Here is a 27936-nt window from a genome sequence, read left to right on the forward strand (position 1 = left end):
GAAATCGATGCAAACATCGCAAGCATTAAAGCCAGGACTTGACCACAAAAGAATCTAGTGACATGGAAGGTGTGTTGTACTGTCAGCAATGCCGTCTTTTAGATAAAACATTAAAATAAGGCATCATCTCTCTCGGCTGTACATAAAGGATCCCATCACACTACTTAAGAGAGAGTAGATCAATCAGTGTTATAACAACGGATATAACTGGATATTCTTTGTATTGTTCCTTGTGGGAACTTACTGTGGACAGATTGGTTCAAATTGTCAAAAAGTGACAACAGTTCAAATGTAAGATAACAAAGTGTGGAGCTGGATGAACACAGCAGGCCAAGCAGCATCTCAGGAGCACAAAAGCTGACGTTTCAGGCCTAGACCCTTCATCCTGCAAAATGATGCCAACAGTGTGTGGTCATTTCCTGCTTTGGCTGAGGTTACCAGGAAGGATTCTTCTTCTCAACGTCTCCGCTCATGTGAGGTGCGTGGACCCTCAGGTTAAACCATCATCTCTCTGTCTCTATCTCTCTGATGAGAGAGTAATGCCAAAGGAGCAGCACTTCAAAAGCTTGTGATTTCAAATAAATCTGTTGAACTATACCCTGGTGTTAAGTGTGTGCTTAGTTGGCCATAAAGTGCTTTTGGGGCATTCGCAATATGTGAAAGACACAATATATCTCTGTCTTATTGTAGATTGTCACGGTACACCAAGATGACAAATACATTGGTGACGTTTCTTTGGCGGATACTTAGTACTGACACTTTCCTTGTGTTGTTTTCTGATATCTGACTATCTGTTTCATCTCTCGCTGCCAAAGAGAAGGGGGAAGGGTGAGAATTTTCAAGTTGAAGTGTTATGTGACTGGGAGCCAATGTAGGTCCACACACCCAGTAATTGATAAGGTGGACTTGGCATGAGTAAGGAGATTGCCAGCACTTTGAGTGAGACAGTTTACTGAGGATCGCCCAGGGTTGGGACTGGTCAAGTCTGGCAATAATAAAGGTACAAATCAGTATTTTAGCAGCAGTTGAGCTGAGGCAGGCAGACAGTCAGGTGATGTTACAGAGGTGAAAATAGGTGATTTAAGCACGGGTGCAGATATATGCTCAGAGGTGCACCTTGAGGCCAAGTATGACACCAAGGTTGCAAGTAGTGTTCGGTCTCAGAATGATACCAGGGAGAGGGATAGAGTCAGTAGCTGGGTGATGGAGTACGTTGCAGAGACTGAAGACAGTGGCTTTTGTTTACTCTGTGTTCAGTTGGAGGAAATTTCTACTCGCCCAACATTTGATATCAGTCAAGCAGCCCAAATTTAGCAGTGGCAGTCAAGTCAAGAGAGGGGACGTTGGGACAGAGGTGGGATGTCATCAGCATTATGTGTGAAAAATAATATTTTTGCAGCAGTAACTGGAATCAAGTTTGTTACAAAATAGGTAAAATCTGGAAAGTTGGCAGTTTGCCTGTTGGAAAAATGGTGAGTATTAGAGCCTGAGGTTTATATGTTCAGCCATCAATTGATGAAGAGTCATTTCCTCCACACACCGTTCATAGCCACAGGGTAGGTAGATACTCTGGAAGTCCCGTTTCGTGTGGTTCAGCTGCTAGCAGTCTTGCTTTGAGTGAAGAGGTTTCAAGGCATGAATACAAAGGTTAGCACTGCCTGCTATGTGAAAGAATCATAGCATTATACAGCATGGAAACAGACCCTTTGGCCCAACCAGTCCACACCAACCATGTTCCCAAACTAAACTAGTTTCACTTCCCTGTACTTAGCACAAATACATCCAAACTTTTCCTATTCAGGTACTAGTCCAAATACCTTCTAAACATTTAAGTGTACCTGCATCTACCACTTTCTCTGCCAGTCCATTCCACACACGAGCCACTCTGGTTTTTCTTTTAAAAAGGTCACCCCTCATGTCCTTTTAATTCTTTGTCCTCTAACCTTAAAATTATGCCCTCTCATTTTGAACTCCTCTTTCCCCACCACCCCTCCCCATCCTTGGGAAAAGACCCTAATGATTCTATAAACCCCAGTTGGGTCAACCCTCAACCTCCTACTCTCCAGTGTAAAAGTTCCAGTCTATTTTCACGTCTCAAAACTTCCATTCCTGGCAACATCCTCACATCTTTTCGAAGCCCCCTCAAGTTTGATAACATCTTTCCTCTAACAGGGCAACAGAAGGACACAGCACTCCAGAAAGAACCTCATCTAAGTCCTATACCTCAAAGGTCTGAGCAATGAAGGCAAGCGTGCTGGACGCCTTCTTAACCACCCTGTCTGCCTGTAATGCAAGTTTCAAAGAAGTATGTACCCGAACCCTTGGGTGTCCCCATTTTACAACACTATTCAGGGTCCTACCATTATTGAATAAGTCCTGCCTTGCAATGTAGGAGGTGCTGTCTTTTGGTTAGGATGCTAAACCAAGGCCAGATGTGCTTACTTTGGATGTAAAAGATCTCATCGCACTGTTTTGAACTAGAGCAGGGGAGTTAAATGAACATACATACAAATGTAAAAATTAAGAGCTGGATCAAACCATCCAGCCCCACTAGCCTGCTCCACCATTCTACAATATCATGGCTGTCTTCTTGTGACATCAACTCCAATTCCTAAGGACCAAAGGTAACCATTGACTCTCTCATTAGTCAACCGATTTCTCCTGAGTTCTGGGCAATGTTTATCCCTCAAAAATATTAAAAGTGAATTGTCTGCTGATCATTATCATGTTGCTGTTTATGAAAGTTTGCTGAATGCAAATTAGCTTTTGTGCTCCTAAGATGCTGTTTGGCCTGCTGAGTTCATCCAGCTCCGCACTTTGTTATCTTGGGTTCTCCAGCACCTGCAGTTCCCATTGCCTCTGGCTGCCACATTTCCTATACTACAAGAATGACTATGTTTCAAAAATTTATAATTGGCTTCACAGCATTGCAGAATGCCTGCTGGTTGTGAAGTGCACTGTATTCATTCATGCTGTCTTTATTTTAACCTTAGCATTGGGCCTCAGGTTCTTTACATCCTACTTTTTGTGATTGTTGATCGTGGTTTCAAGTGATTCCCATTTGCTATTGTTCCAATGTTTTCAAGCATAAAAAAATACCCCAGGGCCGTGCAAGCTGTTTACTTTATGGCTTGCAACAGGCCTACCTCTGTATCAACCTGTCTTCATTTAAAATCAACCATGACAAATGCACCTTATAAAGCCATAGTATCATCACATGGGATATTTCATTGTCATTCTGAGACTAGAGTATCAATATTGTTTGTAACTTATGGTCCTTAGGAACTGCTCAGCCAGAACTTTATCTAAGAAAGTTGATCCCCTGTTTTTGAATTGACTGACTCCTGCAACTAATGATTCTCTTGGCCGAAAAGTATCGTGCACGTTTCACACCTATTCAACTCGATGTTTTATTATTTTTCCCAAATACGGTTCCCGCAACTCTCTTCCTTCTTTCAAAAAAAATGGAAGCTCTTTTGAGCCTAACCTCATAGATAATGTCTGATCCGTTGCTTAGCAATAGCATGAGTAGCTTGTGGCACTGACAATTGTTGCTACTTTTGTTGAACATGTCACTTGGACTGTATTACGAAACAAGTTGAAACTGTTACCTCTTGCAGATCAAGTTATTCTTGCTCTAAGCCTTCTTTGAGGCTATAGAATTTGCTTTTCTTATAAATCTAACGAAATAAGCTTCACAGTAAGATGCATTGAGCATCTAAAACAGTAAACAACCTACAATGATTGACCAGTGGGAAACAGGCTAGTTCTTCTTTTATTATGTTGCCTTTAATGCTCAGTGCTGCAATTTTACATCAACTGTTGTTGAATCCTAAGTAAACTTGGCAGTTTTGTGCCAAAGAAAATATTTGTGCCTTTTTTGAATGTGGAAAGCGCCACAAGTGAGTCTCTTCTGTTTACTTTCCCAACACTCCACCCACACACTGGCAGCTGCTGAGCCATTTTATCTCCTGCCTGGCCTAAAAAGCCTATTTGTATATTTGTGAGGGGAATTTTGAATAGAGTACTGTGCAGACACTGAGCCATAGCCAGAGGTTTACAAAAGTTCAGCTCCTTTCAGCCATACTGAGAGCCGTTGTGAGGCAAATGTTGGAACAGTTTTCTTTTAATATTCGGGACACAATTCTGTTTGATTCTTGTTTCTATTTGCGACTCATCTCATAGACACAAAGTAGTCTTCAGAGGCCAATTCAAGCCGGCTTTCTGCGGCAGTCCTTCCATGACTGACAGCCTCAATTATGGCAGCAGTGTGGAGGGATGAGTGGATAAGGAGCAATTCGTCTCATTCTGGTCGGGAATGTTGTGCAGTCTTTTCACTCATGCAAGTACATGCTGATTAAGAATTGTCACCTTACAATTCCTGTGTGAGGGTAATATGTTTTTTGTCCACTGGCGCTCTACAAGCATCCTTGTAAGCAAAGGTAGATCTACAGTAGCAAGAGCTTCAGCACAGTGGAAATTATGTTGTTTGCAGCAAAATTGTTGTGTTTTGGTTTAAGGAGTCTTTTCACACCTTTTTGTAGAGTAGGAGTTTTGGCGGTATGGGCACCTTTTTTAATAGGCTAATTATCTGCTGTCCTCTTTTCTTCCCTCCCACCCCTTTCCATCCCAGCCCAAAATAAGGGAATGTAACATACACTAAGTGTAAGACCAACAAAGGCGTTCATTTTAATGTGAGAAAGTGAACTTTTCAGTTACTTAGCCTAAAACTACTAGCACAACATTTGAAGGCAATTCTAGCTCACAGTGATGAAAATATCACCGTTTTCCCACTGGCAGTACAAATCCTTAATTTATAGAACATAAATTGTTAAATGTAACAGTTCTACAATTCATAATTATCATTAACGATCATGTGCTTGTTGCAATGCTGGATAATTTCCCATGCAATATTGATATGTTCAATAATACGTAGAGGTGCATTCTTAAAGAGTGGTTACAGACTTGATGAGCATTTAGCAGTGCTGTTTCAACATTGTATTGCAGTTCACACAGAGAGCGAGAGTTGCTGTGGCAGTATGAACATTTACATGCATATTGTAATCTAGGGTTAATATGGTAGAAGCTGTAATATTCTTTCAGTCATATGGCTGACCAGGAATCTCTCCTGCTTTCATTGTGTGTTGCAAGGATTTACAAGTTGTTCATCAGCCTACAACATGAATACACCGTCCTTGGTCATCAAAACTTAGCATGAGTCTTGAACCGAAAACTTCTGGCACAGAGGCACAACACTACCAACTTCCCGGCAGGACCAAAGGGATTTGTATTATGTTTCAAATAAAAATACCCAAAGGATAAAGTTGCTTTTGTCATTGGGTTGCCAGTTTCTTTCCTGTAATCCGATCCCTGCCTCCTTTAATGATCACAGACTAAGGTGTAGCCTTTTACTAGTGAAATTAAATCAAAGCCACTTCCAAATAGTGCGTGATTAAAAAGAGATTGCTTCAAATACAAGTCAATGCAGCGCAAAATGGAGGAAGAAATGAAAAGGTTAGGAAACCGCTGAGATCTGTTACTGAGGTCTGGTTTGGTGTGATGTGGGTTTATAATTAGTGTATCTCTGAAATCCAGAGTGCAAGTTTGTGCCTGTGTCACCCATGTGATCTCAACTTGAGGTCTATTCATTCACAACCCTAAAGAGGGAATAGCATAATATGAGGACCTGTGAATGATTAATTTTCCAAAAACCAGTTATCAAGCAGTAAACAGGAGAGCCTTTGGAATGAAGTGTTGAATTTCTAAACATAAAAATGGTGCCAGTTGACTATTATCATGTTCCTGCTGATAAAAGGAGACAATAAATTTTGATTTAAATGGGCTATGTTCTTTGTTTTTAAATATATCAAAGTTCCTACTTTTTATTTAAAAGCTATGGTCTTGTGTCAAGTGCTGAAGCTGGAGACAAGATGATATTTGGCATTGATTGGAAATACTTAAGGTGGGAGCTTGTAAATCAATTAGTTCTTTGGGTGTCATGATTGCAAGGATTCTGCACAAAACAATTTTGGTGCATTTTTAAAGACCGTATTGGTAGCAAAGTTTACCCCTGTTTTTCTCTCCTCATCCTCCAAATGCCCGTCGTTTGTCAGAAGAGCAAAAATTCACTAAGCAATTTTCTGCGCAGAAAGTCTATTCTCAAACTACTTACAATAATTGATTTAAAAGTACAAAACCCACAAAGGCAATGTGTCCTCCCTGAAATAGTTCTTCAGCATTGGCTCACAGCCCTGTTGCTTTAGAAAGTGGCTCATTTATATTGCAGGGCTTTTTTCTACAGCAGCTGGTTTGACTTTAAAACAATGGGTGTGTGTGCACTGAAGCAACTGTAGAGACCACAGAGCACCACGCGTGGCACCACAAAATTGGCACTGCCAGACCAAGTAACCAACTGTAGGCATTCAGCCAAAAGCAATCCTGTTCCATGACACTTCAATCTGAATATCTTAAGTATCGGACAGTGGAAAAGGTGGCAGACGTTCCCACTGCATTTATCTTGTCAAGAGTACCTGACTTTTTAAAAAAGAAAATCTTTTATGGATGTGAGCATAACTGCTAAGGCCAATATTTGTTGCCCACCCCAAATTGCCATGAAACCAAGGATCTTCCTCAGCCATTTGAGGAAAACCATTGTCTTCAGATGTATTGGGCATAGAGCAAGTATTGTAATGAGGCAGAGATGTACTTTCACCTCAGCTATTTTTGTCCCCAGAATCATAGAGTAATAGAGAATGTACAGCACAGAAACACATGCTTCGGTCCAAACCGTCCATGGCCATCAACCTGTCAATGATGAACAAAAACAAAAACGAAAAGGCCACGTGCAGAACCCAACTGAAATAATTATCCCCAGGTCTCTGGATCCCAACATCACAGTAACCAACAGAATCAACCACCACAACCAAGGTTGCCTTCCTTTTGGGCCAGGTATGACTTCAACCAATGGACTGTTCATCCCCGATTCCCATTGACTCCTGTTTTACCAGGGTTCCTTGTTTATACACTCTGTCAAATGCAGCCTTGATGTCAAGAGCAGTCATTCTCCCAATGCTTCTGGAATTCAGCTCTTATTTTCCATGTTTGAACAAAGACAGAAAAGGAGTCAGGAGCTGACCAGCCTTGACAATATCCAAACTGAGCATGTGTGCAAGTTACTGAGCAAGTATCGCTTGATAAGTCTGTTGATGACACCTTCCATCACTTTACTAATTCATGGCCTGACTCAACTTGTGCTGTCGAATTGAGCCACAAAAACAAAATCTCTTCACCTGTACCTGATGTCGTCATTGGATGCCCATGGAGGAGGATGACTCCTCTCCTCTTCTCCTGTCAGAACTGTGTTACTGCATTTTAAAAGTGCAAAAAAAATACTCAAAGTAGGAACTGCAGATGCTGGAGAATCTGAGATAATAAGGTGTAGAGCTAGATGAACACAGCAGGCCAAGCAGCATCAGAGGAGTACCAAGGCTAATTTTTCTGAAGGGTCTCGGCCTGAAACATCAGCCTTCCTGCTCCTCTGATGCTGCTTGGCCTGCTGTGTTCATCCAGCTCTACACCTTGCTATCTCAAAAAAAAGTACTCCACTGGTTAACAGTGTAAGACTGACCATTTGAAAAATAATTCATCTAATTGTTAAAGATTCAGGCTGTACAAAAGTCAAGAGACAGAGTTGTTTTACATTCTTCATCATTTAGAAGAATCTAATACTTTTCGTGTTTTTCTACATTTTTTTTCCACATTTCTACATGGTGCCCCAGCTTGATTTCAGATAATCTTCAATGCATTGCATTTTTATGTATTTGTAGAACCATTGGCTTTTTAAAAACTGTCCGCTGGAAATATTTTGGCCGATAACATGGCATGAAATGGGGAACTCGGAAGTGAGTACAAAAACCTACCTTTTTTTCAAAATTCCATCTCTGCTTTCCTAAGGTTTTCTCAATAATTACACATTAATTGGAACAGGCTTATGTACCAGGATGCTGAAGCAGCTCTTTTGTGGTTGACCTTGGAGTCTATCCTACCTTTCATAAAGTTTTCATTTTGAATTTCTGCTATAAAGCTGCAGCTTTAAAGTTTCTCCAGACAGCATCCCCCACCCCACCCAATGCCCAACAGCCCCGTTATATGCCTATAGCAAAGATTTTATTTTGTCTAAATTTTCAAACACTGGGTCTCCTGGTATATAGAAATTCAATTAAGAAAGACAGAGACTTCTCACAGGTCCTTCTGAAAGCATTTGGCATTCTCGACTTTTGAGAGACCACAGTTTTAAAGGAGTACTGTTTTTGTGAAAATTTCTTTGGCAAATTTTCTTGAGAGGGGAAGAAAGCTCTCTACATGTGAGCCGTTGAGCAATCTACTCAATTACTGCACAATATATTTGCAAACAGATTTGTGTGAATGTTCTGTTAGTTTGAGAAAACATCATGTATCCTCCAAGCGTAAAAGTCTTGTTGGTTCCTGTTCATTATTGTGTTATTGATTATATTGCTTACCTAATTTCACAATTGGTTTCTTCAGTTCCATTTTATTAGTTCTCAGATATTCAGATGGTGCCTGATTTATAAGTTCAAATCAATGCACTATTTTCGGGAAGCAAGTTAAGTTGATGTGTCAACCTCCAGCAAATGCTTAATTCTGCACCATCTCACAATTCCCACCTTCTTGGACCGTTCTGCTATACATGGGATCAGGTTTGGAGATAGCTGAATGACCTATTAAAATCAGTTGTCAGATGGTAACTGGGTCTCCTTGTAACCCTTACTAACCCAGAACCTATCTATCTCTAAACGCACAGGTTAACAGATTAATTAAGTTCTACCTAAGTAATTATGTTCCACAGATTAACTGTGATCAGAGATAATAGGAACTGCAGAGGGTGGAGAATCCAAGATCACCAAGTGTGAAGCTGGATGAACACAGCAGGCCAAGCAGCATCTCAGGAGCACAAAAGCTGACGTTTCAGGCCTAAACATCAGCTTTTGTGCTCCTGAGATGCTGCTTGGCCTGCTGTGTTCATCCAGCTTCCCCCTTTGTTATCCACAGATTAACTACCTTCTGGTTCAAGAAATTCCTCCTCATCACAGTTCTAAAAAGTCATCATTTCACTCTGAGGCTATGCCCTCAAGTCTAGCCTATCCTATAGCGGAAACATCTTCCATGTCCACTCTATCCAGGCCTGTCAGTATTCTGTAAGTTTCAATGAGATCCTCTCATCCTTCTAATCTCGGGTACAGACCCAAAACCCTCAACCATTCCTCATATGACAGGCACTTCATTGCTTAGAAACTCCTCTGAACCCCTTCTAAGGCTAGCACATCCTTCCTTGGATACAGCATCCAAATCTGTTCACGATATTCCAAATGCCATCTGACTCACGCCTTATACAGGCTCACCAACATCTCTGATGTTGTAATCCAGCCCTCTGGAAATGAATGCCAATGTTGCATTTGCCTTCATAATGCCAACTGACCCATGTTAACTTTAAGACAGTCCTGAACTAAGACACCCAAGTCTCTCTTGTGCTTTAGATTTACAAAGCCTTTACTTGTTTAGAAAGTAGCCTGCACCTTTATTCTTCCTACCAAAGTATATAACCTTACACGTGGCCACATTATATTCCACATAGCACTTTTTTTGCCCATTCTCCTAACCTGACCAAGCCTACCCCCTTCCTCAACATTGCCTGTCCCTCCAACTATCTTTCTGTTACTTGCAAACTTAGCAACAATGCCCGAAGTTCTTTTGTCCAGATTGTTAATGTATAACATGAATTGCTGTGGTCCCAATATGGACGCCCTGTGGAACTTCACTAGTCACCAGCTGCCATCCTGAGAAAGAGCTCTTTACTCCCAATCTCTGTGTTCTGCCAGTCAACTGTCCGTGGTGCCAGAAAGCTATCAGCCAGTGATGTGAATCCTTGTCCCTATTCTCCTTTGCCAACATGTGAGGGTGAAAATTCAGACCTAAGTTTTAGCAGTGAATGTAGTATGAGGTGGTCATCAGCCTGTGAACAGAGCTGTGGTGATCAGTGAAGTCCTCACACCTCAATTTTACTTGTAAGTTGTTTTCAAATCATTTTGTCCCAGCCCATGGAAATTTCGCCAGAGAAGACGAGGGATGAAGGTTTGGATAAGTGTAATTACAGAAATACCTACAGGTCGGGGAAAGACAGGACTGCATGCCTCTCAACCATGCACCACCAAGCTCAACCTCGGTTAACCATCCAAATACCACAGCAAACGTCAACTACTACCCCATCTTTCCATCTGGAATATTAACTCCAAGTGCACACACTTCCTGGATTTTTTTCCCTTCATGTAGGAAGTTAACCTGTTAATTATAGTGCCAACTGGGCAAGAAACCTCTTGAAAAATTCCTATTTAGTAGGAGCCACCCTCTCACTATCCTGCTGTCTTCCAATTAGTATTGGAGCCTGAGAGTTTGTGCTAGTTTTGCCATACTGCTTGGAGCACAAAACCAGTCTCCATTGCAACTTTGAATCTCCACAATGTGGAATCAGACCATCAGGCCTACACCGATCCTCCCAAGAGCATCACACCCAAACCTCACCCGGCCACCCCCCACAACTTCATTTACCCAATCAGCCTGCATCTCCAATGGCTAATCCACCTGTACATCAGGGGGCAATTTATCATGGCCAATCCACCCAAATTGCACATCTTCGAACTGAGAGGAAATTGGAGCACCCGGAAAACCATGCAAACACTGGGAAAGAGGCAAACTCCACACAGACAGTCACCCAAGGGCAGAATGGAACCCCGGTCTCTGGTGCTGTGAAGCAGCAGTGCTAACCACTGAGCCATCATGCCACATTGCTGCAAACCATTTACATTCCTTTGTTATTTGTAATTACATTTTACAGCTACTGGTATCTTGAGGTCTGTTAGAGACAAAAAAAAGCCAAAATTGACAAACAGGAGGCTGGAAGAGCACAGCAAGCCAGGCTTTTCAAAAGGGTATTACCCAAAATGTTGACTGCTTTCTTCCAGATGCTGCCTAGCTTTCTGTGTTCTTCCAGCTTCCTGTTTGTCTATCGTGAGCTCTGTTGTCCATTTTTAAAAATGTGCCATTAACACTTAAGCAACTTTCTCCTCTAATCAAATTTCGATCCCTTTTTGAATGAGTCTGCATGCTGCAAGAACTCCTGTATTTGTTTGTAGCTGAATGGAATAGCAATTTGCTCTTTTTTGTTATTTTCAATTTTTTCTATTATCTCTAAGTAGTAATTTCCTATCTTACTTCGTGGAAATATTCTGGATTCTTCTTAGACCTGAATATGTTGTAAACTTGGTGAATTTAATATCTTCGCACACAATTATCAAATGTGTCTCTTTGTTCTGATTGGGATGTTCAGGATGTTACTTTTTTTCATTCCGGGGGATGAGAAGTTGCTGGCGAGGTCAGGATTTATGGTTCATTTGGATTTTCCTTAAAGGAGCCACCTCGCACTTTGCGGTCCACATGGTGTAGCAACATATGCTGTTAGGAAGGGAGTTCCAGAACTTTAATCCAGTGACAATGAAGGAATAGTGAAATAGTTCCACGTGCAATGGTCTGTGCTTTGGAGGGGAGCTTGCAGTTAAGTTGCAATCCCATGCATCTTGCTATGGACCAAACCAGACCCCCTCAAAACATTCTAGGGAGGTAGCCTAGACCCTAACACTTTTCTCATTTTAAAGGCAAACATGAAGTGCTGTGTTGAGCAAAACACAATTTATTCAAAGTACAACAAAGGAGAGAAGAACTTAGAATGACAACTCTATTGGAAGTTCACAGAATAATTGATATAATAGCTAGTACTTAGTAACTGTTCCAATATAGTAATATCCCCATAAACACACCCCTTGGAAAAAAGGAAAATTCAGAAAACAGATTTTCTCACGTAGCATGCCTGCAGCAGGAAGAGAAGCCCCAGCTACTAGCTGTAACCGAAAGCAGAGGGAAAAGGTAGTTATTGATTTCTTCAAGACACCAACAGCTTCTGCTGAATTTCCAAGCATTTTAAAAAAAACTAGAAATCCTGGTCTGTGAGAGCAGACCACATTCATCCAGGGTGCTTCTATTGTTCCACACCTTTCTAAAATAAAACCAAGGCCTCACAAGCTGTTCATGTTTGCAACAGACTGCTAGTCACCTCTCCTTCAAACTCTCTTTCTCTCAAAAAATGAACAAGATATACTTCTTAAAGCCACAGCATCATCACAATCTGCTGCCCTGTGTTTAAAGTAGTAATAGCCATGGGGTTGGAAGGTGCTGTCAATGAAGCCTTTGGAGTTGCTGTGTGTAGTCTGGTAGAAAATGCATCTTGCCGCTACGTCAACAATGAAGGAATTGAATGTTGGAAGGTGGTGATTAATGTGTTGAACAAAAGACTACTTTGGGCCAGATGGTGGTGAGATTTTTGCATTGGTGGAGTTGCAATCATCCATGCACACTGACTCATATCATACTCCTGACTTTTGCCTTGTGGACAGGCTTTTAGAAGTCAGGCAGTGAGTTGCACACCACAGAATTCCTTGCCTGTGATCTCTTGTAACCACACTAATTGTGGCTGATGTGATTCAGTTGATGGTTAATCTAACTGCCTTCCCCCTTCCCAATCCCCTGTCCCCAGAATGATGAGAGGAGATTCAGTGATGAAAATCTAATTGAACATTAAGGCACAGGTATTAAATAACTGCATTATTATCATTGAGAGAGGCATTCACGGTCACAAGAAAAGAGCAGAAGTAATGTTTAAGATGCCTTCTCCATTTTTTTAAACAATTTGAATGTTAATTTGTTCTGGTTCAGTGTTACTGCTCTGACCATGAAAATCTGCATGCAGCTTTTACTTCGATCTCTCCTCACTTTTGAACTGAGTGTAGGAATTGCACTTGGACTCCAACATATTGATGTGAATGTGCCCTAAATAGAATAGACATTCTCTTGATCCATTATATTACTTGTCCTAAAGGCATTCGGCAAATGAAATGGGAGCTGTGCTTAGCTGCTTTCCATCTTGCGAGATGATGGATTGTGTTGTTGTGGTCAACTGTGTTAGTGTCACCTGATGTAGTTCAGGAGTCCAGCCCCACTCCGCCATGGCGTTCTCTACTGTATTTGCTTCAGGGGAAGACAGTGAGCTAAGAAGCTGCTGGACATGCTGGCCTCTGTTCTCCCTGGGCCATCTTCTGGCTGAGCTGAGCTTTTCATTTTTACTTGCCTTCTCCAGAGCCCTCCAGTGATGACAGCTGTCAATGACTGTTGTCTAATCGTCAGTGTCAAATGTCCACCATTTTCATGTCTCACCTGAAAGTGTCCTTGTGATGGAGGTGTAGATCTTCGAGGTGTAGATCTTCAAGGTATCATGGCATAATGGCTAGTTCACCGAATGGGAGGTCTTTGTATATGGCTGCTATCAATCTGATGAATGTGGCTGCCTGTGCTGTTAGCTTGACTGTGAATGTATGCTAATGGAATTAGCACACTAGGACCACTGGGTGGGTGAACTTGTCCGAATGAGAGATGCTGAGGTTATGTATGAGACTGAACAGTAAAACTTCTCAGTCTTTCCTTCTGTCTTGCAAATATGGTTTAGGTCCTACCAGGGGCATGCCGACAATTCAGGCTTAGTGAGATCTCCTATAGTAAGAGGAAGAACTGCAGGTGCTGGAGCTCTGAAACAAAAGCAAATTGCTGAAGAATCTCAGCATGTCTAGCAGCATCAATGGAAAGAAAACAGAGTTAACATTTCAAGTACAGCACGCCTTCTTCATACCCTTCTGAAGAAGGGTCACTGGACTCTCAGTGTTAACAGTTTTCTCTCCACAGATGCTGCTGGATCTGCTGAGTTTCTCCAGTACTTTTCTGTTTTTGATCATATACTCTGTTTTCACAATCAGCTTGCTATTGTTCGACACTGTTTATTCAGCTTAGCCTGGCTCCTGCAGCTTTTGTGATGTGCATATTGATTTCAGCATCAAGTGATCAATTGCTGGTGATTTTGGAGCCACGATGTGTGAAGCCTTCAATAACCTCCAGTGCCGCAGTGTAAAAATCCAGAGCCATGACTTTTGCCTTTCTGATGCTGATAGACAGACCCCAATCTCTTCACAGGCATGAGCAAGTTTATTTATTTGCCTTGATGCAGCACTGGCAGTGTAGAGAACTCTGAGTGCTTGGCACATCTTTAGATTAGATTCCCTACAGAGTGGAAACAGGCCCTTCGGCCCAACAAGTCCACACCGCCCCTTGGACCATCCCACCCAGACCCATCCCCCTATAACCCACACACACCCCTGAACACTACAGACAATTTAACATGGCCAATGCACCTAGCCTGCACATCTTTGGACTGTGGGAGGAAACCAGAGCATCCCGAGGCAGCCCATGCAGACACGGGGAGAATGTGCAAACTCCACACAGATAGTCACCCAAGGCTGGGATCGAACCTGGGTCCCTGGCACTGTGAGGCTGCAGTGCTAACCACTGAGCCACCGTACCGCCCCAGAGTCCTAGTCTTAGATCTCAGCTGAGTCAGACAAAACAGCTTTCTATCAGCTCTGGTATGTAGGTAGACACCTTCTACTGATGACTTGAAGGCATATGACAGTAACAAAGAGAACAATTTGCCAAAGACTGTCGATGCCAATTTGACCAGGATTCTAGTGTCGCCCTGTCTTAGCTGACCTTATCCATCACGTTGTCATTGGAAAGAGGAGATCGCATTGACTAGCTTTGGCAGGCAGCCAGTTTTCTCCAACAGCTTAAATAGACTGCCTCTGCCCACATGGTTGAATGCTTGCAACAGATTAATGAAGGCAATATATAATGGTCTCCTTTGTTCACAACATACTGCCATCAATCAGCATTGACAAAGTGCTTCATGAAACTCTTGCTTATATATTTAACAGCACATGTGATGCCAATAATCAGAGGTTAAGTCTGAGCTAAAAGATAATAAGCCAATTTGTTGGCATTGGTTATGGGCAAGATATAAGCAGAGATCATAAAGAATGCACAGTACAACTGAACAGATTATTGGCAATTTTCAGGTTAGGTATGGCAATAGGCTGGTATGTTACTGCATTAGTAATTCAGGACTAATGATTGGTAACTTAAGTTCAAGTCCCAGCATAGTAACTGCTGAACTTTAATGAAAAGTTTATCAAGTAACCTAGATTAATAAAACCTTCAATCTGAAATGGTGACCATGTAATTACTGGATTGTTATTAAACTCAAGCTTGTTGCCTTGCGTGGGATATATCTGACTTCATACTTGACAGTAGTGCTTGAGTCTGAACTGTCTTCTGCATTTGCCCAGCAATTCACACAATAATAAATGGCTATGAAAACCAAAGAGATAAAACTGGATGAGTTATCTGGGATTGCACTCGGCATCAGATGCACCTCCTGTCCAGCCAAGCAAAATCATTCTCACTAACCTCTGGGGGGCAGTTTAGGAGGGCCGCCCACAGACTTGTTAAGCAATAGTTGGGCCCTAAACAGCTCATAACTTGTGCCATCATCAACCTACTACTGCTCTGAGAAAGTACGCCCTGAGACACTGTTGGATTAAATACTTTAGGGCACTGGCACACACTATTGCTTTGAAAATGTTTTGAAGAAAAACTGAAATGGCATTTAACAAAATGACATGGGGCATACTTGCCTGCTTGGCATTTTCTAACATTTTTAATGGTTTAGATCAATTTTTCCCAGACTGCCTTACAATGTAACTCCAATTCCAATGGAAACAAAACCACAAAGCAGCAGTCATATTCAGTATACAAATTCTTAAAGTTTGGTTGTATCAATTGATACTTTTAATGCCCTCTTCCCAACAGTCCTCCACCTCCAATCTTTCCAGTGCCTATTCCCCACCCCTGCCCCAACACACTGATTACTCACCAGCACCCCCCAGTCCTCACTGGAGGAGAATGCTCCAACTATCTCCATACTTAATGATGGGAGACTTGAGCTCATCAGTGCAAAAGATGAGACTGAAGCAGTCACTATAATCTTCAGCCAGGAGTGCCAAGTGGATGATCCATTTTGGCCTCTTTCAGAAGTCCCCAGCATCGTAGATGTCAGCCTTCAGCCAATTTGATTCACTCAACTGAACATCAAGAAACAGTTGCTAGCATTGGGTGTTGCAAAGGTTATGTGTCCTGGCAACATTCCAGCAATGATTCTGAAGATTTGTGCTCCAGAACATGCCACTGGCATCTACCTCTGCCAGCTAATGTCGAAAATTGCCCAATTCGGTCTCATGTACAAAAAGATGAAAGTAACCTAGCCAATTACTGCATCATCAGTAAAATGATGGAAGTGGTCCTGAATGGTGCTGTCAAGCAGCACTTGATTAGCAGCAACCTTTTCACTGAGTTCTACCAGGGCCACTCAGTTTCTGATTCTATTACAGCCTTGGCTCAAACATGGACAAAAGAACTGAACTCCAGGGTAGAGGTCAGAGTGACTATCTTGGAAGACGAGGTCACATTTGACCTGAGTGTAGCATCATGGAGCAAAATTCAAGCCATGGGGAATTCATGCCAAAACTCTCTGCTGGTTGAAGCCATACTGGCACAATGGAAGATGGCAGAGTTTGTTGGAGGTGGTTATCTCAGCTCCAGGCCCATCTGTGCAGGAGTCCCTCGTGTTAGTGTCTTACGCCTTGACGTTGCCTTCGATGAACTGCCCTCTGTCATAAGGTCAGAAGTGGGGATGTTCATTTATTGTTCCATGTTCAGCACCATGCACAGTGACTTGCATGGAAGCAGCCCATGTCTATATGTAGCAAGATCTGGACAGTATTCAGTTTCAAGCTGACAAGGGGAAAATAATTTGTGTGCCAATAAATGCCAGTCATTGACCACCTGAAACAATGAATGGCAGTGGTTCAAGAAGGCAGCTCCTCAGCACCTACTCAAGGGAAATTAGGAAGAAACAATTACTGCTGGCCTAGCCAGTGTAACACACCTCCTGGCAATAATTTCCATTTTAAAAAGCTGCTCAGTGAAAGTTTCAAAGTAAATGTTGGACTTGTGATTTCTATCCTAAAATATGAGCATTCTAAAGATTGACTGATGTACTGTGCATTTGCAATAACAATGATTCCTTCCTTCTGCAGAGATTGAATTCATTGAGGATGTTGTGCCCCAGCATGACCTCTGCCCTGAGATCTCTGGCTGTAACCTGCTCAATAGACAGTGTGTCTGTGAAGTCATACGCTCCTGTGTCAACCTGTTCACCTACCCTGATCTGGATGCCTGTGTTGCTTCCTCAGGACATGTGCCAGGTAGAGTACTTTTAGGTGAATATTTTGACGGTAGATAGGAACAGTTGCCATATGGTGATGCATGCTTCCGAATTTATTTTGCACACAGAAGTATTTGAAATCGGTTCAGTTTGCACATCAATATTCACACCAGTATTAAAGAGTACATGTAATGAATTCAGCGTATTGAAAACGGTCAACTAAGTATGATGTCTTCGGTTCAGTTCCTCTGGGTATCCACATGATATTTGCACAAGAAAATAAACATCCTGATGAAAAATTTGGCAGTGGGGCTGGATTTTTGATTTTCTCTTTGTGATGTATATTTGCCTTTGAAGATGATCCTGGTAAATAGACAGATGTGGTGCCAAGTGCACTTCAAGTTGTCTGCTTTAAATGGTTCGTTTTAGTCTCTTTCTATTGTGATAGCTTTGAGGAATAAAGTGTGAAAATTGCTGCCTAACTTTCTCAGTCCCCTCTTTAGAAAATATTGAAAACATGAATAATCTCAGAGTCTTTGTTTTATCACTCGAACTGAACAGAAATCTTATCATTATGTTTCTCTCTAATTTGTTGGACATCATTCAGATTGCCAAAAGAATGCAATTAGACACTTTCTTTGCTAGCCAGTTAAGGTTAGGGCTAAGATTATGTCAGCTCTATCACAGTGTGTGGAATGAAGTGTTTTTTTTGTTGTTGGAGGAGTTGATTTTTATACTCATGCAAAGGCTGCACTCTTGTGAGTGAACGGACCTAAGCTCCAGTTCTCCGTGACCTGTTGTCTCTACGACCTAGTTCCTTTTGCAAATGTTCAGTAGCTGTCCTTGTAAAGGTAAATTCCCTTTATTGTTTCCATTGCCACGCTACACTGAGACATCCATTATCAGCTTAAGTATAAAGCCACTTAAACTACTAAGTAGCAGCTGAGGAGAGGGGAGAACATAATGTCTTGGGTATGGACAATTCATCAGAAAGAACCAAAATAGATTATTGACCAACATTTTAGAAAAGGAAGTGACCTGGGGGTTTGAATATCTATGCAGCTTTGCACACACAGAAAAACTTTTTTGCGTACTTGCACAGAATTGTCAAATGAGAATCATCTAGAACTGGCCAAGCTGTCATGGTCTGGCTCTCCATAGCTTCATGAATATTGGTGTGTTACTTATGATATAATTTAAGATGCACAAGAGCAGTTCTGCTTCATTCTGTAAAGAGCAATGAAATTTGTATCTTGTTACTTTTCTGGAATTGCAAAGAATCCTATTCAACTTAATGTCTTCAACTGGGAATAGTTAATATGAGACTAATTGAGGTTGCAACCTGCATTAGTTTTGAGGTGGGGGATATTTTCATCCACAAATGTGAATGCAGTTATGCATTTGAACAGCCACAGTGAGATTCCAATAGACGGATGGTGCAATGAAAATTCTTGATTAATATATGTGGAGCAAACCTTTTCTGCACCAGTTCAGTTTCTCTGCATTTAATTAGTCTATATCAGCTATGAAAATTTGTCGGTGTAAAAACACATTTTAAAGTGTCTGAAATGTCTTATTAACTTATTGCATTTTAATTAAATATTTACATTGATTATTTTAATTTTTTTTGTACTTACCAAATATATTTCAAAGCAACTAGATGCTCCCTTCGATTCATTTGCAATGTTACTTGTAAATAACAAGGTTATTTCTGTTGTGATAGGACTTGAATCCACATCCAACCACTTCTCACGCAGCTTCAGTTTAATCAAAGCAGTGCCACTTAAAATACAGACATCTTTTTGGTCTTTAAAGTTTCATAAGTATGAGGTTTCCTTTGTTTTCTGTCACTATAAAGAAGTTACTGGAAGTCTAGTGTGTTGGGCTTCCTCAACAATTCTAGCTGTTCCAAAGGAAGCTACCTTTTCATGAATGATTCCAGATGACATGTAATTACCCTTCACAAATTTAAATTTTCAGGGTAATCACTGCCAAAATCATTGTCAGGACATTTTGAGAAATACGGACGTGAGTCTTTTAGGTAAGTCCAGTGTCTGACTATCAGGAGACTAGATTCAATTATGGGATGTGGGTTGCTGGCTAGTATTTGTTGCCAATCCCTAATTGTCCAGAGGGTGATTAGAGTCAACTATGTCACACACACATCAGACCAAGTAAGGATGGCTGATTTCTTTCCCTAAGAGCATTAGTGAACTAGACTGATTTTTTTCAAACAATAGTTTAGTGGTCATAATTAGACTCTTAATTCCACCATCTGCAATGGTGGAATTAGAACCCAGGCCCGCAGAACATTACCCGAGTTGCTGGATTAACAGTCTCGCAAGATCATCTCAAGGCTTTATCCACTAGAATTGCTGACCAAAGGTAATCCAAGAATATACACCCCGGACTAAATTTTACTTCATTTGGCAGCAAAGTAAACCAGGACCGTTTCTGACCTCCTAGACCCGCCCCTCACAAAGCAATTGCTCTTTGGGGCTTAGCCTGGAGAGTTTCCTTAATTGGAATGAGTGCAGGCTCTCCATCCAATAAGGGAGCAAGGCAGGCAGGCTTCAAAAGCTAGAGAGCCAATAGGATGCCTTGCCATTTGAGTGAAACAATAGATTGAAGTGATGGTTAAATGATCTGGTTGCCTTTAGTTGCCCTTAAGTCAAGTTAATGAGGATAATTAACCCCATCCACCTCTTACGTACCAGTTTTAAACAAAAGTGATCTACTCACCAGGTTCCCTTTTAATTCAAAATAAAGCCTGTTTGGTATGGATGCAATAATTGGTTAATATACATGGCGTTGGGTTCTTTCTGAGACCGGTGAACCGGAGCAAGATGGAGACTGGGTAGAAGTCTTAAAGGTTGTCTTTATTGAAAGCACTTCTTAGTACATCTTTTGAGCTTAAGCTGCTTAGGGTTACTAGACGTGGCTTTTTCTACAGATAGTGCAACCGATACATGCATTTGGAGCTTGTTTATATAGTATTCTTACAGTTATCTGTCCCTACTATGATAAACGGATGTTTTCTTTACAGAGTATTCACTTCTTGTGTCTCTCTTACACAGTTAGCATGACTCTCATGGACATGACAGTATTTGCTGTCATGCACCAGTTTAGTCACCCTAACTACATTCAGATGCTGCTATCCCTAGTGGTCAGTAATATAAGAGTATGAATTTATTTTCCCTGGAAACATCCCCAGAATGCACTGCACACAAAAAGTGCAGATACCTGCTCTGTTTCACACTCTGTTTCACTCTCACTTCATTGAAACAAATCCCAAACACCTCCACGCCCATTTTATTTTTTTCTCGTCTGTTCTTATTCTCTCTGGGAAAACAGGCAAAAGGGTTTTGCTGCAGAGATTGACTTTCTCGAAGAAAACACTTTAACTCATGGGTTTCTGTCCAAATCAAAATAATAGTGTAGAACGTTCCAGAGTCTGTGCTCTGATGTTCTTGGATATGTGCTCAAGTCTCTAATGTTATAGGATGCTTTCTTTTCAGGAAATGGGAGAAATTAACTGGGCAGCTTGTTCTTAGCAGGCTTCATTCCAACTGAACCAGGTTAAACAAGAAGGTTGCCAAGCTAGATACAACACAAGAATAGCCCCAGTACATTCTCAGTAAAGCAATTGGCTACCGCCATTCATACGATTTCTAAGAAGTGTTTTCTTTTCTGAAAAATATCTCCAATGCCACAGTGAACGTTAAACGACCTCTTGTAAAGAAACCACTGCAGGCATTTCCACAAAAATTGAAATAAATTCCTTTTACCACAATCTTTCAAAGCTGCAAGCAAAGTTAACTATAAAGCATCTTCATAACTGAATTACAAGGCTTCTTTCTCATGAAATAGAATTTGTTTTCAGTGCCAACAGAGCATGTTTGAAAGAGACTTTAATTAAGTGGCCAAGGCTTATTTTCAATCCTACAAAATGTAAAATATTTTCTATTGAAATCTAAGGACTCAACACAGTGGATGGATCATGTACTGTCTGAGTGAAGGGCGCAATGGGTTGAAGTTTTGAATGGCCCAAGCAATAGTAGGAGCCATTCTGCTTCTGAATGAAAACCAGGATTTCTTTCTGGCCTGTTTGGAAAGGCAGATCCTGTTGATTGAACTCTTTTTAAGGTAGTAATGGATGAAGTTTGTGCGTAAGTTTTGTATGTTTAGAGAAGGCTACTATATAAGGTGTTCGAGTCACACTGCATAGAAACAGGCCTTTCAGCTGAACCACTTTGTTTTGTTGTGCAAACTACAGTAATCCCATTGACCTGCACATGGTCCATAGATGATGTTATGCTGTATTAGTGGACTTAATGTATAGGAATTCTAGTCATCTCTGTGTCAATCTAAGCTTTAAACGTATAATCTAGGCTCACATGTTAAGTGAACATAGAGGTGCCAACTTGTAGGTCACCTCAAGACCTTGTCAAATCTTCTCGGTAAACTGCAATATCCAAGTTGATAAATAACAAATTCCGGACAGGATGCAACGTTTGTCAATGTCAAGTGTGAAATGTGTAAAAGGGGTATGCACTAGCAACGAAGCTTTCATTCTGAATGTTAGCTTCTGCTCTGGATAGAGCATAGCAGTAGATGTCCCATGCACAAAAATAAACACGTCCACGAAAACTCTAATGAGAAACAAACCAAAGAACTGGAGATGCTGGAAACCTGAAACAGAAATAGAAATTGCTAGAGAAACTCGGCGGACCTGACAGCATCTGTGAGAAAGCAGAGTTAATACTTTGAGTCCAATGGCTGTTCTTCAAAACTGGTAGTGACCAGGAAGGGTTGGTATTTATGCTGAAGACGTGTAGTGGCATGTGAAAAGCAGTGAGCAAATAGGTGGAGGCAGAGCCCAGAGAGAGAGAATGACAGGCAGATAAAGGAATGGGTGATAGAATGTCAGGGAGAAAGAAAAGTTGATGATAGGTCTGACAAGTAGGTGAAAATGCTGAAAGCAGCCCATGTCATTGACAGGATCTAGTGTGTGGGAGTGGGTAAAGGACATGGAAGAAAGCGTTCAGGCTCCAAATTTGTTGAAAGCTATATTATGTTCTGAAGGCTGCAGGATTCTCGAGCAGTAAATGAGATGATTTCTTCCAGCTTGCACCGAGCTTCACTGGAACAGTGCAGCAAGCCAGGACAGAGATGTTGGACATGGAGCACAATGGTGTGTTGAAGTGGTAGGCATCCGGAAGTTCTGGGTTATTTTACAGACAGATGTTCTGCAAAGTGGTCACCCAGCCTGCGTTTCATCTCCCCACTGTCGAGGAGACCACAGCATTCGCTGTGAGCAGCAAATGTAATGGACTAGATTGAGCAAAGTGCAGGTGAATTGCTGCTTCACCTGGAACTTAAATGAGACCTTTTGACATTGACACACATTGCATCCGGTCCTGAATTTGGTACTTATCAACTTGGATTTTATCACTGAAGAGAGAAATCATATGGCGTACAATGTAATTGTTGAACTCAACCTTGGGAGTTCCCTTCCTCAAACCACTCCTCCAATTCTTCTTTCTCTTCACCAGATAGAATCCTCAATTATTCGAGGGCTGTTGAGCTGTAGTTTTTAAACAGGCAGGGTAGGATGGCTACTGCAGGTCTAATTCACCAAAATAAGGATCAAACCCCGTGATTTTGGTATTCTTTTGCAGCTCATCAGCTCTCTAGCCGACTGGATTAACTGCTCCTGCACCAGCACCTCCACTCCAACACAATCACCCACAGTTCCTCCCCTCCACTGACCCAACATTCATTATTCTCTTGAGATGCTCCTAAAATGTAATACTACTTCAACCAAGCTGTTCTAATGTCTCCTTTTAGCTCAATGTCATTTTTTTGTCAGATTACACTCCTATGAATTGCCTGGTGAAACTTCAGACCTCAAATGTTATATAAATGCAAATTGTTGCATAGCTCACATGTGTTAAATGAATGTGCCACTTGGTGTGTACTTTTCATAAATAATCCTTGTCTTGGAGGCATATTGTTTATGATGCAGTAATTCTCATCACATTATAGGGGAAAAAAGTATAAATGCTGTTTCTGTTGGAAATATTGTATCAGAGATAATAGGAATTGCAGATGCTGGGGAATCCGAGATAACAAAGTGTAGAGCTGGATGAACACAGCAAGCTAAGCTGCATCTTAGGAGCACAAAAGCTGATGTTTTGGGCCTAGATGAAGGACCCTGATGAAGGGTCTAGGCCCGAAACGTCAGCTTTTCTGCTTCTAAGATGCTGTTTGGCTTGATGTGTTCATCCAGCTCTACACTTTGTTATCTCTGTTGGAAATAAGTCAGTTAGGTGTAACTTGCTGTTACATTCAATTGAATGAGAGTACTTTGTCCATCAGAAGCCTCGGACACATTTCAACAGCGTCGTGAACATTGAAAAGTTATTGTAAATATTGGTGAGTATTTTGGAGTGAACTAAAAAACAGACACAAAAGGGAAAGATGAGAGCCAACAGCCAAGTGAAACAGAAAATGGGAATCAGGAGAAATCAGAAGACCAGATAAAATTTGGGCAGTGGACATATATAAGGAAGCTGGGGATCATTTACGATTTAATAACAGTGGTGGCTATGCATCACTTGGGCAGAGATAATCTGCAGGCAAATTACATTGAGTCAAATATCCTTTGGAATTAATTTATTGTCTTGCCATACAAACATAAAATGAATTACAACAAGACAACTGGCCATTTCAACCCAACCAGGCTATGTTGGTGTATAGTCTACACTTTGGTCCTTAGAATTCCTTGTTTCCTTACTGTGTACTGCCCTTGCCTACTTTTTCTTGAACTATTTACATAACCTAATCTTAAATGTTCAAATGTCCCCTGCTTTAATTACTGGAATAGTTAAATGTAATACATTTTCATCTTATACCCAGTATTGCATCACTTTCAGATTTATGCAGATTGTGTTCCACCTGAGGAATGCAATCCAATTTACTGCATGTGTAAGGTGCACTGCGTTTCTGAAGACGTGTTAAAATTAACATCCATGAATGGGAAGTCATACTGTCAAAGCTCTGTCTTTCACTCACATGCAAGAATTGTAAGTTTCAAACAATCTCAGTCTGTGTTACTGTGCTAGGAAAGGCATTTGATTGGCAAGTTAACACTGGCAACGCACTGCCAGTAAAGTAATTATTGGTAACTATAGCACCCCCCATCACTAGATACTTCTACCAAGTATACCAACACGACGAATGCAACTCATTATTTTAGATTTGTTGGTAGCGAAGTGATTTGCCCACTCAGAATTGTTCAGCAAGTGTTGCTCAATTTTGAAATTGTACCTGGAGCCTAATACTTTCTTTTTGCTGTTTATTCCATGGCAATGCCTCAGCCAATTGAAGTTGACTTGGCTGCTTGTTGACATTCCTTTCTCCAAAAAATTGTTTCAAGAAATTTAAGTATAAATTGTTGAGATCAGTTGAAATTTTGGCATTCTTGCATTTGTCCTGGTAAGTGCAAGATAAAGTTTCACAACACTTATCTGTTCCGCAATATTGAAGTTCTGTCCGAAGAACTGCCTGTATATTTTAACAGAGAAAAAATCAAATTCTGAACATTGCGTCATGAATTATACCCAAATCATAAACTTGGTGCAATAACAATCAGAAATGGCCTATAGTTTGTCTCTAAACTGCTTTGGAACATGCTGAGGAAATGAATGGCACTATTTAAATCTAAGCTCTTGCTTGGAACCACTATAACATTGTTACAATGTGTTTTTTTTTCCTTCCCTCTCTCTATACCAATACATGTTATTAGTAGTTATTGAGCTATTGTTCCAATTTCAGCTAGATAGATAATTCAGCTTTATCAGGATTGCGATACCATGCTACTTGTAGGTTCACAAGCCAAGATCTCTCCAATTACTGAATCCAACTGTAAAATCTTCAACCACATCAACAAATATGTACTTGTTGAATAGATTCCAGGCCAAGTTTCAAATCCATAATAATTGAAAACCAAAAATAAATTATTAAAATGGAAACTCTGTAGCTAGATCTGTGAATTCTGAATTTGCCCACAAGCTTTCTTCTGTTTTCCCTCGTGTAATAAAGCTAATGAACAAGAGGGAGGTTCATTTTACTGTAACGTTTCAACCAGGATTTCCTCCTCATGCAAACTTGAGCCAATAGGAATAGTACCTGTGTAATTGGGTAAGCAGACATCGATACACACATGCACAGAGAAGCCATCTGCACAAAGATGAAATAAATAATCGGTAGAATCTCAATTTTGCCAATGGCTACTAACTGATGGTGTATTAGACAAACTCGCATAATGCCTTTTCACAGCTTCAGTACCCCCAAAGCAATTTCTAGCAATTGCAGTACTTACTTGAATTGGAGTCTCTGTTTTAATGTAGGAAACACAACAGTCAATTCGCTCACTTAAAAAAAAATCCCACCAACAACAATGTCATGGTCATTTTTTTTTAAATGATATTAACTTGAGGGATAAGTATGAGTTAGAAAATTGATGATATATTCTACGAAAAATTCCCACTGTAATGTACATCATATCTGAGAAAGTAAATGGAGCCTCTGTTTAAAAGCCCTTCTGAAAGACAGTACCTAGGACAGTCTAGTGTGCACTCAATCCTGCACTAGATGGTCAGGCATAATTTTTGGATTTCAATCTCTCGCATCAGGGTTGAATAAGTGACCATCATACCCACAGATGTTTGTGTCACTAAGTGATTAACTTAGTTAGTGCTCAAGTAGAGGTGTGAACTTGCCGCAGAGACTGGCTGTGTCAAACTGTGTAGATACATTTAAGGCAAAACGGGTAAATCAGAGAAAGGATCAGGGTGGACTATTGACAGCATGTCGTAAAGCAGGTAGGAGGACATTCTGACTACCAAATTAACCTGCTGAGTCAAATAGCCTGTTCCCTTGCTGTAAAGTTCCTTAAGATAAATCATGTACCTTTCATTGCATTGTGCAAACCTTGTTTAGGAACAGCTTCAGCAAAGCATCAGGGAGCAGCCTGCCGTTGTCTCAGGCTGCAGTAACAATTTTGGAGCCACCAGCTAAACAATTAACATGGCACGCATTGAATCTTGCAGGCAGCCACTTGTTCATGGATTTAAAACACTGTGGCAAAAAGAAATCTGATTGCTCAAATTTGCCTTATTGTCAAGAAAGAAAAATTTATTGAATGCTTTTACCAACTGAGGAAATAATGTGTTTATATCACAATGCTCTGAGACTCTCTTTTAGTCAAACCTTGATGAGACAAAATCAAAGCAGCCACCAATTAGACTTGTAACATGAAACGATCAAAACCCAACCCATATTTTATAGCACAAAGTGAGAAAGTTTGCTTGTCTTCTTGTACAGCAACAATGCCAACATGAAGCGAGCAACAGAGACTTAAATTTCATAACGATGGGGACCTGTTACAAAAGAGGATTTTCTGGCTAAAACCAGGAAATGCTGGTAAAATGCAACAGCTCAGGCTGTACATCATATCTGAGAAAGTAAATGGAGCCTCTGTTTAAAAGCCCTTCTGAAAGACAGTACCTAGGACAGTCTAGTGTGCACTCAATCCTGCACTAGATGGTCAGGCATAATTACTCCAAAAACTCCAAGGTTAGAGCAACACAGATAACATTTCCAAGTTGATGACCTTCCATTAGAACATGGATTTTCTGTTCTATCCTTATGCCAGAATGACACTACACAATCATGAAGCTAATGAAGCACAGTGAAGAGTCATTAAATTGGAAATTGCATGCTTCCCATATATCTGATCAGGTGAAATGATGAATTCTGCCAGTATAGCGTACCATCACTTGGTTAAATTTCCAATCTACTAAAAATACCAACCTCAAGGACATTGTCTCAGTGGCCAAATAGTGGAAGCACATTTTCATGAATTAGCCACGAATCACTTCACTTTTTAGTAAAGTGGAAGCTGCAGGCATTCAGAGCAAATCGCAAGTGAAATTTTCCCAGAACATTGCTTTATCAAGATCAAAGTGTCATGCTGTCCCAGAATGTGTGAGACTACAGGAGGACAACCACCTAAGAATCTGGAGCCATCCAAAATCTGTTGACAAGCTACATCATTATATCCAAACCCATCACTGCAGAGCTGTGGCACTGTTTTGAAACCTGTACTAGACTCCTGCACCAGATTTTGACATCTATTCGTAGTTTTGCATTTCTGAATTTATCTGGAAGGCTGTTCACCTAATGGATTTGAGCACATACCAGAAACCATTCCACAGGACCTGATTCCAGTTAACTATATTCTAGCTAGCTTTACTTTAGTACTTTGTATAAATACACATTTCTTTCAATGGGCAGGTTCCCTTCTGCAGTCAAATGTATAAATAATGAAGAAACAGTGGTCTTTTGTCAGAACACTCTGGATTTGGCCACTTTTCAGAATAGCTGGCAGCTTAACACCTGGCAGAGGAACACTAGAGGAATGGGAATGAAATATTTGTAATGCACCTTGCAATGGTTTTTTTCTAATCATGGAGATGAGGTTTTCCATTCAACACAATTTGTCACAGATTTAAAAAGCATTATCTAGAGAAGATTGTACATGCATTTCAACTGCTGACTACAAAGATGAGAGAACTACA

The 27936-nt window shown here is 40.8% G+C and overlaps 1 protein-coding gene across 2 annotated transcripts in view; it reads left to right on the forward strand.

Moving 5' to 3' along the window:
• The window catches only part of LOC125455686 (cysteine-rich motor neuron 1 protein-like), a 227005-nt gene that overhangs the window by 39626 nt on the left and 159443 nt on the right, over positions 1–27936 (forward strand). For both annotated transcript variants that reach the window (XM_059649258.1, XM_048538001.2), the window contains exon 3: positions 17163–17330. In XM_059649258.1, coding sequence (XP_059505241.1) covers positions 17163–17330 — 168 coding nt within the window. The remainder of the gene's footprint in view (positions 1–17162; positions 17331–27936) is intronic.

This window comes from Stegostoma tigrinum, chromosome 10 (genome assembly GCF_030684315.1).
Source record: "Stegostoma tigrinum isolate sSteTig4 chromosome 10, sSteTig4.hap1, whole genome shotgun sequence".
Taxonomy (NCBI): domain Eukaryota; kingdom Metazoa; phylum Chordata; class Chondrichthyes; order Orectolobiformes; family Stegostomatidae; genus Stegostoma; species Stegostoma tigrinum.